This window comes from Budorcas taxicolor, chromosome 19, assembly GCF_023091745.1.
Source record: "Budorcas taxicolor isolate Tak-1 chromosome 19, Takin1.1, whole genome shotgun sequence".
Classification (NCBI taxonomy): domain Eukaryota; kingdom Metazoa; phylum Chordata; class Mammalia; order Artiodactyla; family Bovidae; genus Budorcas; species Budorcas taxicolor.
In genome coordinates this window covers 8,841,923-8,856,195 of record NC_068928.1, presented here as the reverse complement: position 1 = coordinate 8,856,195, position 14,273 = coordinate 8,841,923, and the positions used below count along the sequence as shown (strand labels likewise).

Sequence of the window (14,273 nt, the reverse complement as noted above, 5' to 3'; positions counted from 1 at the left end):
CTGGTGGAGTCTTTAGGGTTTTCTATGCAGAAGATCATGTCATCTGAAAACAGTGAGGGTTTTACTTCTTCCTTTCCAATTTGGATTCCTTTTATTTCTTTTTCTGCTCTGATTGCTGTGGCCAAAACTTCGAAAACTATGTTGAATGGTAGTGGTAAAAGTGGGCACCCTTGTCTTGTTCCTGACTTTAGGGGAAATGCTTTCACTTTTTCACCATTGAGGATAATGTTTGCTGTGGGTTTTTCATATATAGCTTTTATTATGTTGTGGTATGTTCCTTGTATTCCTGCTTTCTGGAGAGTTTTTATCATAAATGGATGTTGAATTTTGTCAAAGTCTTTCTCTGCATCTATTGATATAATTATATGGCTTTTATTTTTCAATTTGTTAATGTGGTGTATTACATTGATTGATTTGTGGATATGAAGAATCCTTGCATCCCTGGGATAAAGCCCACTTGGTCACGATGTATGATCTTTTTAATGTGTTGTTGGATTCTGATTGCTAGAATTTTGTTAAGGATGTTTGCGTCTGTGTTCATCAGTGATATTGGCCTGTAGGTTTCTTTTTTTGTGGCATCTTTGTCAGGTTTTGGTATTAGGGTGATGGTGGCCTCATAGAATGAGTTTGGAAGTTTACCTTCGTCTGCAATTTTCTGGAAGAGTTTGTGTAGGATAGGTGTTAGCTCTTCTCGAAATTTTTGGTAGAATTCAGCTGTGAAGCCGTCTGGACCTGGGCTTTTGTTTGCTGGAAGATTTCTGATTACAGTTTCAATTTCCATGCTTGTGATGGGTCTGTTAAGATTTTCTATTTCTTCCTGGTTCAGTTTTGGAAAGTTGTACTTTTCTAAGAATTTGTCCATTTCTTCCACGTTGTCCATCTTATTGGCATATAATTGCTGATAGTAGTCTCTTATGATACTTAGTATTTCTGTGTTGTCTGTTGTGATCTCTCCATTTTCATTTCTAATTTTATTGATTTGATTTTTCTCCCTTTGTTTCTTGATGAGTCTGGCTAATGGTTTGTCAATTTTCTTTATCCTTTCAAAGAACCAGCTTTTGGCTTTGTGGATTTTTGCTATGGTCTCTTTTTTTCTTTTGCATTTATTTCTGCCCTAATTTTTAAGATTTCTTTCCTCCTACTAACACTGGTGTTCTCCATTTCTTCCTTTTCTAGTTGCTTTAGGTGTAGAGTTAGGTTATTTATTTGACTTTTTTCTTATTTCTTGAGGTATGCCTGTATTGCTATGAACTTTCCCCTTAGCACTGCTTTTACAGTGTCCCACAGCTTTTGGGTTGTTGTGTTTTCATTTTCATTTGTTTCTATGCATATTTTTATTTCTTTTTTGATTTCTTCTGTGATTTGTTGGTTATTCAGCAGCGTGTTGTTCAGCCTCCATATGTTGGAATTTTTAGTCGTTTTTCTCCTGTAATTGAGATCTAATCTTACTACATTGTGGTCAGAAAAGATGCTTGGAATGATTTCAATTTTTTTGAATTTACCAAGGCTAGATTTATGGCCCAGTTGTGATCTATCCTGGAGAAGGTTCCATGTGTGCTTGAGAAAAAGGTGAAATTCATTGTTTTGGGGCAAAATGTCCTATAGATATCAATTAGGTCTAACTGGCCCATTGTATCATTTAAAGTTCGTGTTTCCTTGTTAATTTTCTGTTTAGTCGATCTATCCATAGGTGTGAGTGGGGTATTAAAGTCTCCCACTATTATTGTGTTATTGTTAATTTCCCCTTTCATACTTGTTAGCATTTGTCTTACATATTGTGGTGCTCCTATGTTGGGTGCATATATATTTATGATTGTTATATCTTTTTCTTGGAAGAAGATCATTATATCTTCTTCTTTGATCATTATGTAGTGTCCTTTTGGCTCTTTTCACAGCCTTTGTTTTAAAGTCTATTTTATCTGATATTAATATTGTTACTCCTGCTTTCTTTTGGTCTCTATTTGCATGGAATAGATTTTTCCAGCCCTTCAATTTCAGTCTGTATGTGTCCCCTGTTTTGAGGTTGGTCTCTTGTAGACAACATATATAGGGGTTTTATTTTTGTATCCATTCAGCCAGGCTTTGTCTTTTGGTTGGGGTATTCAACCCATTTACGTTTAAGGTAACTATTGATAAGTATGATCCCGTTGCCATTTACTTTATTGTTTTGGGTTTGAGTTTATACACCCTTTTTGTATTTCCTGTCTAGAGAAGATCCTTTAGCATTTGTTGGAGAGCTGGTTTGGTGGTGCTGAATTCTCTCAGCTTTGCTTGTCTGTAAAGCTTTTAATTTCTCCTTCATATTTGAATGAGATCCTTGCTGGGTACAGTAATCTGGGCTGTAGATTATTTTCTTTCATCACTTTAATTATGTCCTGCCCTTCCCTCCTGGCCTGAAGAGTTTCTACTGAAAGATCAGCTGTTTTCCTTATGGGAATGCCCTTGTGTGTTATTTGTTGTTTTTCCCTTGCTGCTTTTAATATTTGTTCTTTGTGTTTGATCTTTGTTAATTTGATTAATATGTGTCTTGGGGTGTTTTGCCCTGCGTTTATCCTGTTTGGGACTCTCTGTGTTTCTTGGACTTGGGTGATTATTTCCTTCCCCATTTTAGGGAAGTTTTCAACTACTATCTCCTCAAGTATTTTCTCATGGTCTTTCTTTTTGTCTTCTTCTTCTGGGACTCCTATGATTCGAATGTTGTGGTGTTTAATATTGTCCTGGAGGTCTCTGAGATAGTCCTCATTTCTTTTAATTCATTTTCCTTTTTTCCTCTCTGATTCATTTATTTCTACCATTCTATCTTCTACTTCACTAATCCTATCTTCTGCCTCCGTTATTCTAATATTTGTTGCCTCCAGAGTGTTTTTTATCTCATTTATTGCATTATTCATTATATATTGACTTTATTTATTTCTTCTAGGTCCTTGTTAAACCTTTCTTGCATCTTCTCAATCCTTGTTGTGTCCAGGCTATTTATCTGTGATTCCATTTTGATTTCAAGATTTTGGATCATTTTCACTATCATTATACGGAATTCTTTATCAGGTAGATTCCCTATCTCTTCCTCTTTTGTTTGGTTTGGTGGGCATTTATCCTGTTCCTTTACCTGCTGGGTATTGCTCTGTCTCTTCAATTTGTTTATATTGATGAGTTTGGGGTGGCCTTTCTGTATTCTGGCAGTTTGTGGAGTTCTCTTTATTGTGGCGTTTCCTTGCTGTGGGTGGGGTTGTATGGGTGGCCTCTCAAGGTTTCCTGGTTAGGGAAGCTTGTGCCTGTGTTCTGGTGGGTGGAGTTGGATTTCTTCTCTCTGGAGTGCAATGAAATGTCCAGTAATGAGTTATGAGATGTCACTGGGTTTGGGGTAACTTTGGGCAGCTTGTATATTGAAGCTCAGGCTGTGTTCCTGTGTTGCTGGATAATTTGCATGGTATGTCTTGCTCTGGAACTTGTTGGCCCTTGGGTGGTGCTTGGTTTCAGTGTAGGTATGGAGGCATTTGATGAGCTCCTGTCGATTAATGTTCCCTGGAGTCAAGAGTTCTCTGGTGTTCTCAGGATTTGGACGTAAGCCTCCTGCTTCTGGTTTTCAGTCTTAGTTTTATAGTAGTCTCAAGACTTCTCCACCTATACAGCACTGTTGATAAAACATTTAGGTTAAAGATGAAATGTTTCTCCACAGTGACGGACACCCAGATAGATTCACAGAGTTACATGGAGAAGAGAAGAGAAGAGGGAGGAAGGAGTTAGAGGTGACCCTAATGAGATGAGGTGGAATCAAAAGAGGAGAAAGCAAGCTAGCCAGTAACCACTTCCTTATGTGCACTCCACAGTCTGGACCGCTCAGAGATATTCACAGAGTTATACAGAGAAGAGAAGAAGGAGGAAGGAGACAGAGGTGGCCAGGAGGATAAAGGGGGGAATCAAAAGGAGAGAGACAGATCCAGCCAGTAACCAGTTCCCTAAGTGTTCTCCACCATCTGGAACACACAAAGATATTCACAGAGTTGGGTAGAGAAGAGAAGGGGAGGGAGGAGATAGAGGTGACCTGGTGGAGAAAAAGGAGATTCCAAAGGGGGAGAGAGCAGTCAAGCCAGTAATCTCACTCCCAAGTTAAAATGGGTACTGAAGATTGGGTTCTTAAAGGTACAAAATTGATAATAAATACCAAAAAGCAAAGATTAAAAATCTAGAGTAGAGGTGGGATTTTCAAAAATACAATATTAAAGAAAAGAAAAAAAGTCACAAAAATTATTAAAATATATATATATGAAGTTTGCTTTAAAAAATAGGGTCTTTTTTGCAAAGAAATAGTTATGTTATAAAAATGAAAATTAAAGGAGTAATAGAGGACTTAAAAATTAAAATAATTAAAGAAAAAAAAGAATGATCATAAAAATAGTAAAAATATATGTAGGACTTTCTCTGGTGTTGTTGTGGGCAGTGTGGGGTCAGTTCATTTTCGTAGTTCCTTGGTCCAGCTTATATTTCTCAAGATCTGTAGGCCCCTTCCTTTGTAGTCAGTACTAACTACAGGGTTTTAATCTATTGCACCTGTCACTTCCAAGGCTATTCCCTCTGTTTTAGCTTTTTCTGTTTGCTGGTCTCTTCAGTGTCTGATTTCCGCCCTGACACAAGGGGGGCGGTGGTGGACACTTTTTTAGGCTCACTTGTTCAGTCGCGCTGTGGGGAGGGAGGGACGCTGCAAGCAAATAACACCGGTGTGTGCTCGCAGTGTCTCAGCCACACTGGGCCTGCCCCAACTCATGACACGCGTGCCCTCCCTGACCACACTGCTCAGGCTCTAGGTTGCTCCACTGGGAACTGTCTGAGGCCCTCCCTGGGTTGTATGCACTTCCCAGGTCTAAGCCGCTCAGGTTCAGGCACTCGGGTAGTCCTCAGAGGTGCAGACTCAGTTGGGCCCGCATTTTGTGCCCTTCTCAGGTCCAAGCAGCTCAGGTGATGAGGTGTTTGGCGAGCGTGGTCGCTGAGACTTATTGCCTCCCCTGTCCCTGCCACTCAGTTGTTTGGGTGTACAACCAGTGCACTTTCTCAGGCGGATGTTGACTGTCCAGAACCCCAAGAAGTCTTAGTTAGCAAAGAAGCCTGCTTGCAGTTTGGAAGATAATGTCTCTCTGGGGCTGTGATAGCCCTCTTCCTGCTCTGGCTGCCTGTCACTGGAGGGGGATGGTCTGCAGCCAGCTAGCTCTGTACAGTCCTTTGTTCTGTGAGCGGGCCTGGCAGTGTCTTAGGTTAGGGCTTTTCGCGTGGTAGCTATCCCACAGTCTGGTTTGCTAGCCCAAGTTAGTTCACTCAGATTGCCCTCAGGGCACTCAGGCTTGGTGCTTACTCTAAGCAATGCAGCCCGCACCTCCCTGCCAAGCCCCCGCTTGCTAGCAGCAGGCACAGGCTTCTGTGCTGCTTCTCTGCTGGGGGAGTTACCACTGGGCACGTAATCTGTGGGTTTTAATTATTTATTTATTTTTCCTCCCTGTTATGTTGCCCTCTGTGGTTCCAAGGCTCGCCACAGACTCGGCAGTGAAAGTTTCCTGGTGTTTGGAAACTACTCTCTTTTTAAGACTCCCTTCCCAGGACAGAGCTCCATCCCTACCTCTTTTGTCTCTTTTTTTGTCTTTTATATTTTTTCCTACCTCCTTTCGAAGACAATGGGCTGCTTTTCTGGGTGCCTGATGTCCTCTGCTGGCATTCAGAAGTTGTTTTGTGGAATTTACTCAGCGTTTAAATGTTCTTTTGATGAATTTGTGGGGGAGAAAGTGGTCTCCCCATCCTATTCCTCCACCTTCTTAGGACCACCCCTTGGAACTTCAAGAAGAACCCATTTCTTACCCAGTGATTCTCACTGTTGAGACAAGACTTGCAGAGCTTGTTGAAAAACAAATGACTGTGCCCCAGCTCCAGATTTTCTCATTCTATTGGTCAATGAAAAGGCCAAGATTTTGCACTTGTAACAAGTTCTCAGATGATGCTGATGTCCTTGTTTCCAAGATCACACTTTGAGAACCACAATCTTGCTTCTCAGCACAGGGACTGTTCTCTCTCTCCTGAAATCTTCCAGATAACTGATTTGATTTCTTTCCTTCTTCTTCACCTTCTTCTCCTCCTTCTTCCCTTCCTTCTTTTCTTCTACTTTGAAGCCTAATTAATTTTTATTTATGGATAGCCATAGATGGGCAAATGTGTACTATCAATACAATAGAAACTTACTTTTCTGTAAACCTTGTCCTTTATTTTGTCCACCAAAGTCCCAGTATTGACTTACCACTGCCAGGAGCCACCACGGGAGATCCCACCCGTGACAAGGTCACGTGGAAGAGACCTGATAAGCAAGGCTTCAGGACTCAAGGGGCTCCCTAGACCTTCTCGAGCATCTACCCCAAAACCAGAATCTGTCTTTCTTACTATTTTGTGCCTTTCACCAACTCGCCTGACATTAACAGGGGGCTATCCCCAACCACCTTTCTCTGGAGAAAGTCAACTTAGGGCTTTAGCTAATAAGTCTCTTGGGCATGAGAGGAATATTTCAATTCAAACCCCCTATGTTAGAATTCTAGCTTGCTTGGCAGGTTTATCCAGACTCTTGCAGCTATGCATATGATTGTTCACAGCCTCCCAACTGTGAGAGGCATGGGAAGCCGAAAACATAGAGCCTTTTAAAGAGTTCAAATTTATTAGAGTAGTGCTGGTGTAGGATTTCATTATTGGGCCAATGCTTGCTGCTAAGTTCCCATATCTCTTATCCACTGTGCACCTGGGAGTGCATTAGTTAACATAGTTGCAATGTAAGAAAAACAAGTGTAGCCTTGAAACTAACCACATCAGACCTTTGAGCTAATTGGTTCTTTCTTGTAACTCACTGCACCTTTGCTCCATGAGAAATGTAACTCTGTTTAGCATTTTTTGAGGCTGACATAGATTAGAAATATAAAGAAAAAACATTTCAAGGGAAAATAAGTTTTCTGGTTGAGCAGCCTTTATCAAAAGAGGGTCATAAAATGTTCACAGGCCTCCAAGGCCAGAAGATAATGTACACAACATTGTTTATGGGAAAGGTATGCAGAAAAAATCCTGGTTTTGATAAAGACAAAACAGATGTAATGTTTGGACTGACTCTGTATGCCTTTGCATCTTTCATTTCCCTCTATGTACAAGTTAAGGTATAAAAGCTTCCCTAAAAAATAAAGTGACAGACCAGGATCTGTTCCACGAAAGCCTGGTTCCCCCGTGTTTTTCTTTCTTTCTTTCTCTCCTCTATTTTCTTATCTGCAACATTCTTTCTTTTTCTCTCTCTAAATCATTTTCTTTGCCGACGCCGTTTCTCCTTCGGGTTCCCCTGGATCTTGTGGGGGCTGGATCCCGGCATACCACCAGTACTCAAGTCTACTATGTCATCTATAAAATGCCAGCATTCTTTACTTGAGAATTCTTACTGACTCTAACACAAGGATTGATACAAGAAACAAATATAATGAGGAATTGGTCAACCCTGGAATTAACTGACATTTTAAAACTGAAGTGCTGTTAAAAAAAACTCGTTTCTTAGACAGAGCCCTCTGATCTGCATAGGACTTACAGGTTGGTCTCAATTATTTCACTGCAAATGTTTATTCCTGGCAAAATAGAGTATCTTCCTTTGGCAGGTGAGAGTATTATGTGAAACTCTTCTACATACAAGAGATGTAGATTTTTTTAAAAAAAAATTCTTATTTAGAGCTCTAGTCCACTTCAAAATAGAGCCACTAAGAAAAAACTAATAACATAAAATTGAGTCACTTAGAAAAGCAGCTTTGTTTGATTCTGGGGAAGGGGACAGGATGTGTCCATCTCATTGATTATCATGTGGATGATTTTGATTCAGATTTTGATTTATATTTCAATAAGTGAAACCTGATATGTTCCAGTTTATATTTTCTCCCGTTTGGGCACATGTAAGTCTATAAAACGTTCACCAAACTTCATCTATTTACTGCATCCACCCACCAAAATGATGACTTTCAAACCCCAGAATGGCTGGAATGGAGTCATTATGCTAAAGACCCAGTCATGGACAATGAACTGAGAAAATTATTTTCCTGTGTATAACACATCTAACCAATACAGTATTGTAAAGTAAAAAAATAAAATTTAAATTAAAAAAAAAAAGAAAGAAACTATGTATTTGTCAGACTTAATTTCAAACTGCTTAATGGATGCAGGATACATTTAGAAGGTGTTTCATTTACCTCCTCATTAGGGAGCCCAGCATCACTGATGATTAAGATTTCTCCCCTTGTGATGGTCCATTTTATGTGTCAGCTTGACTAGTCTATAGGTCTCAGTTATGCAAACATAATCTAAGTGCTGCTGGGAAGGTATTTTATAGATATGATTGATTCTATTGCATAATCTGTTGGTTTTATTTATTTATTTATTGGAATCAGTTGGTTTTATGCAAAGGAGACCATCCTAGCTAATCTAGATGCACCTGATTCAATAAGTTAAAGGGTCTTAAGAGCAGGACACAGGTTTCCTTGAAGAAGATGAAATTCTGGACTGCAGCTTCATACCTAAGAGCCTGCCCTTCCTGTTGACCAGCCTACATGTTTCATACTTACCTTACCAGTCTCAAGATCAGGTAAGGCATTCCTTGCAAGAAATTTCTCTTATTCTCTCTCTCTGTCTCCATGGCATGTGGATTATTTTGAGCTGAAAGCAATCAAGGCTCAAAAGACTCAAGGAGAAACCTTGAGCTTTTCCTTCAGCTGCCTAAAGAATTTAGATAGAAGACCTGTTCCCATAATAAAGCTCTCATCAGAGACACCAGCAAACAATGTGGCATAGGTGTGAGTGGGGGTGGGGGTGGGGAAGGGGAAACAGGGCCTAGAGATCAGTGTCCACTCTGTGTTCCAATGTCTCTACATGGCCCGACAAATATTTACTTTTCAAACACTTTTTTTTCCATCTCTGTGTGAATTGTCTTTCTCCCTTTTCAAGTTCTACACCCCTTTCTCCAACATCCTCTCTTGTCTGTAGCTAAATATGGTGTTTAAGGTGAAGGTTTCAGCTAGTTTTATGGGTTACTCAGTTTGCCTGGGTCTCTCCCATGTGTACATGTTCTCAAATCTTGCTTGACTTTTTCCCATTAAATTCTCATGTCAATTTCCTTTATAGTTCCAGCAGGAGAACCTGTAAGGATAAAGGAAAAATTTTCTTCCTTCTCAACATTTCCATATCATACTGTAACTGAAAGTGGTGTCTGGCTGCTCATTACTGAAAAGTCAATGAAGAGGCAAGATTGGTGGAAAGGCAACTTTGCTCTACTTTGGATATTGGCAACTGGTGGGGGTGGGGAAGGGAAGGAGCACTTCTACTCAAAGGCTGACTGCCTCCCCCCTTGACAAGGGCGTTTATAGATGGAAAGAGGGACCTACAAGGAGAAACAGCAAGTCAACTCTGACAGTCATCTTCCAATTGGTCATATGGTGTTCTGAAAAGTGTCATTTTTATTATTTTAGGTACAATTAATCTTCAGTTCCAGAATCTGTCTGTCTCCATTTTCTTGAGGCCAATTCTTGGAATTGTGGCAGGTAATGTCATGGCTTCAGTCTGGTCATAACATAGTAGAGATTTCAGTATCTACAAGATAGCTCACAGGATATGGCTCAGAAAATTATTTATAGGTCCTTGACTATGCTTAATGACTAATATATAATTATTTAGTCTTTTTGGAATGTTTTCCTTTGTTTCTATATTTTCTCACTTCTCTGATTAAACTTATTATTCTTTTGCTAAAGTTTTTCCACTAACAAAAGACAGGTGAAGGACATGGAGGGCAAGGACTAAGGTCCTGCTTCATTTCCGTACTGGTTCTGTTCCTCTAGCAGAACCCTAACTGATACATCACTTTTAATGGATCATATATGAAGTAAACCTCATTGGCAAGTTTATTAAGGTCTTTCTCTTACACTTAAATCATCCCTGAGTTCGGTTATAAATACAAGTGGGATGGCAAGATCAAGAAATTAATGAGCCTGAGAAGAAGGGAAGTACTCTCTGGACCATAATATTTTTTCTGGATCATAATTAATCTACCATCACTGGAATGACTTACAGCCTTCCATCAACAACTTTTAAGAGAGTTGCTTTCACTAATCATATAAATAAAATAACTGAAGAGTAGCACTTGACCTGATAGTTCATTATTCATTTAGGATCAATAAATCTTATTTTGAGTTGAGTCAAATTCACATCATCAACACAGCAGAACTTCCATGAGAGATGTCTTAAAGGTATAAATTCTCATGGAAAGAGCTGTATTCACTGAGGCTTCTGTTTGGGATGATCAGATCAGTTGTTTTGTCAGAAGATCCCTGAATGCCAGTTTGGGAATATGGTCAATTTGGGAAGATAGCCAATTTGGAAAGATGGCCTGGACTATTTCTCTGGAGCTATTTAGTATCTCTAAATAAAATCCTTCTGATTGTTCTGTAAAGACTTAGATATTGGAGCTGTGCATAAGGATGGGAAAGAGCCCACTGGCCTGGATGTGTACTATCTATTTCACCTTAGATTCACTGGGCCCACTTAATGTCTTAATGTTACTTGTCAGTTCCTTTAGGCATTTGATTTTATGACCCTGTCCATGACAAACTTTGTTCACTGTCAAGATTTCTGACTCTCATGTCTACCATCCTGCTACCAGTGGCTTCTGCCACGTGGCAGATACAGTTGATTGTCATTTTCAATCCCCTTCTTTCTGGATGAAATAACCAGCCATTCACTTTCCATCCTTCCCTGTAGATTGGGGCAGCAATATGACCCAAGTTTCTGGCCAAAAAGTCATAAGGGAATTCTGCTGGAATGCAGGAATGGAACTAGAAAAAAAATTCAACCCGGGTTTTTAAGAAAAAGTACATGAATGCCCTTCTTCTTCCTTCTTGCTGAACTATTTGGGTATAAAGGTATAATTGTAGTTTTAATAGCCACATTGCCATCATGATGGGAAAGACAGGGAATTATAGAGCAGCCAACCTAGGCCCCTAAAATTTTAGAACCGAAGAATTAACCAACTCTAGAATTGCCTATCATCTGCTTCCCTGGTGGCTCAGAGGGTAATGCATCTGCTTGCATTGCAGGAGACCTGGGTTCAATCCCTGGGTCAGGAAGATCCCCTGGAGAAGGAAATGGCAACCCACTCCAGTATTGTTGCCTGGAAAATCCCATGGACGGAGAAGCCTGGTAGGCTACAGTCCATGGGGTCGCAAAGAGTCGGACACGACTGAGTGACTTCACTTCTTCACTTCTAATCTTTATAAGTGAGATAATCTCATTCTTTAAGCCATTGTGATTTGGTTATGCTGCTACTTGCAATCAACAGCATCCTTATGGATATATATTTCAAAGAGGACTATCACAGTGTCCAAAAGAGCTCACATCCTCCCATAGAGATGTGTGTCCTATGTTGAGTATCACATTTTATAAGGCATGTGGTCATATGAGAGTAAATATAGAGGAGATGGTCAGGATGTTGGAATCAAGAAACCTGTCACAATGGGAACAATTGAATGAATGTAGACGTTGCATCTGGAGAAGAGACAAATTAGAAGATGAGAAAAGTATTGTCAAATATTTAAAGGACTTTACCATGAATGGGAAAACACTGTTCTGTGGGACCTCCCAGATCAAACATGACAGAGTTCACTTCCTCTCCTGTCATCTCACCCACTGCGAATGGGGGGAAATGTGTGAAATGGGACAGGGAAGTATAAGTGAAGAAACGATGAACTCGAAGCTGCAATGATGGCTTGGAGAGCCTATAGCTTTTATTTCCTGGATGGGATTATTGCTGGGAGGGAAGCAGAAACAAGAAAATGTTTTTATTATCTTCTTAACTTTGGAGCAATGTTATACATTGCCCAAGACTTTAACAAAGGGAAATATACCTCAAAGAGATGAGGTAAATAAATACTGGTTATACAGAGACAAATGAAAAGATTTGAACTTGAAAGGGAAAGAACAGGGTGCAAGAAAAAGCAGAAGTGCTTATCTGAGTAGGATAATGTCTAGGTACTAAGAGGATTTAAAGATAAATACAGCTCAATCCTCAACCCCAAGAAAGCCCTCATTCCAGGGTAGGAAGTCAAAGAGAAAGGCAAAAGCCCATGAGGTTGGCAGCTTTGGACTGAACCCATACCTAAATCAGGATCACTAATAGACATGGCCCTGCCCTCTCTGGCTTTGGTTCCCCAACGATACTACAGCATCCTCTTCTTAACCATATCATGCAAATGATGTAAAGATTGTGCACAGAAAGCAAAATAGTTCTCAGATTATCCAAGGAGCATTTGGTAGAAAAGGAAGAAATAAAAGGAAAATACTCTTATGGGAAATATTTAAACAATATTAAAAATGAAAAAATAGTTATATAATAAAAACTCATTGTTTATGAAAAAATATTAAAAATAAGACTACTTCCAAAATACCGCCATGGAGAATGAGGCATAGAGGCAAGGAACAGGAAAAAAAAAATGTGATTGCTCTAGAATTCAGATGAAAGTGTTGGCCATTCATCACAGATATTCATTCACAAATGAGGAATTCTCCAAGTTTTCCCTTGTGATTATATGAGACCCTGAATTTCAAATTCCATCCACATCTCCTGCCTCAAAACTTGGAGTTAGAGGAACCATCTATTGACCAGGCTCTGCCCCTCACTTGATCTTCTTCATTGAGCAAGTCAGTTCTCTCTGAGTTTTTTCACTTGCAAACTGTTTAATATAATAATAATATATCCACTGTCAGTTTTCTGAGAATGAGACAAAAGTGTAAAAGTGCCTAACACAACACCTGACGCAGGAGATTTTGCTTTCTGTAGAAATACTAGCTTAATCTCAACTGCCACACTCAATAAATATGTTTCATCACTACTCACATGGAAAAACAAAAGTTCAGAGGGAAGATCTGTCATTTAAAGTCAACCTATTTTAAGTTTACTTCCTGCTGGAAATCACTAGGCGCTTGCCCAATCTCTTCATGGCTGCCTGCATCTCCTGGTTCCTCAGGGTGTAGATGATGGGATTGAGCATGGGGGTCAAGACAGTGTAGCTGATGGATGCTGTCTTGTCCATGGGGAATGAAGTGAAGGGCCGGGCATAGATATAGACACAAGGAATGAAAATCATAGATACAACTATGATGTGAGTGATGCAGGTGGAAGCTGCCTTCCTCCTCGCCTGCCCAGACTGGGACCTCAGCATCACCAGGATGACAGTATAAGAGATCAGAAGGAGGAGGAACCAGATGAGGACCAGCATCCCACTGTTGGAGATCATAAGGAACTCCAGGAGGGAGGTGTCTGTGCAGGCAAGTCTCAGCACTTGTGGAATGTCACAGTAGAAGTTATCCAAGGTGTTGGGGCCACAAAAAGGCAATGGAAGCATCAAAACAAGCTGGACAATGGAGTGGACAAAGCCCCCTACCCAGACAGCAACCACCAGCCCCACACACACTCGAGTGTTCATGATGGTGATGTAGTGAAGGGGCCGGGAGATAGCTATGTAGCGGTCATAGGCCAACACTGAGAGGAAGAAGACAGTCCCACCTCCCAAGAGGTGGAAGAAGAAGATCTGGGCCATGCAGCCATGGTAGGAGATGGTCTTGGTCTCATGCAAAAAGTCCACTAACATCTTTGGAGAAGTGACTGTGGAATAGCAGAGGTCTATGACAGCAAGATTTCGCAGCAGGAAATACATGGGTGTGTGGAGCCTGGAATCAGAGGTCACTGTGATCATGATGAGGAGGTTTCCCATGAAAGTGGTGGTGTAAACAAACAGGAACACTAGAAACAAGAAGAGCTGGAGCTCCTGAGTCTGTGAGAACCCTAGGAGGACAAATTCTGACACCCACGTGAGGTTCCCTGATGCCATGGTGTCTTCTCCATACATCTAAGTAACACAAATGACAGACCTCTGTCTGAAGTTGCTGCTCACCTTTCAAGTGCTCAGGGGCTCAAAATGATTTGTCCAAGTCCAGAAGATGAACATTCTCATGTGCATATCATAATACCAGGTGCTGATCTAAGTAGTCTTTCTCTAAATGGTTCATTAATTGGTGCTGGAATACATATTCATGAAATAGCTTAAAGCTGTCAAAAGACATGTGCAACCTGTCTTTCAAATATTCAGTGTAACATAATGGTAGCAAGACACTTGGAGTCCAACAGAAACAGTCAAAATTCCAAGCTTCCACATCCTTGAGATTTGACCTGCAAGTTACTTAATCTG

General features: G+C 40.3%; 1 protein-coding gene across 1 annotated transcript; it reads right to left on the bottom strand.

Annotated features, from left to right (window-relative positions):
• Positions 1–12,980: 12,980 nt before the first annotated feature.
• LOC128064895 (olfactory receptor 4D1-like) lies at positions 12,981–13,916 on the bottom strand. The gene has a single exon (XM_052657885.1). It carries the CDS (start codon positions 13,914–13,916, stop codon positions 12,981–12,983), a length of 936 nt encoding a protein of 311 aa, XP_052513845.1.
• Between the last annotated feature and the right edge of the window lie 357 nt (positions 13,917–14,273).

Bases quoted from the DNA above. Each gene is read 5' to 3' on its own strand.
- LOC128064895 (XM_052657885.1), bottom strand. From the start codon at position 13,916: ATGGCATCAGGGAACCTCACGTGGGTGTCAGAATTTGTCCTCCTAGGG.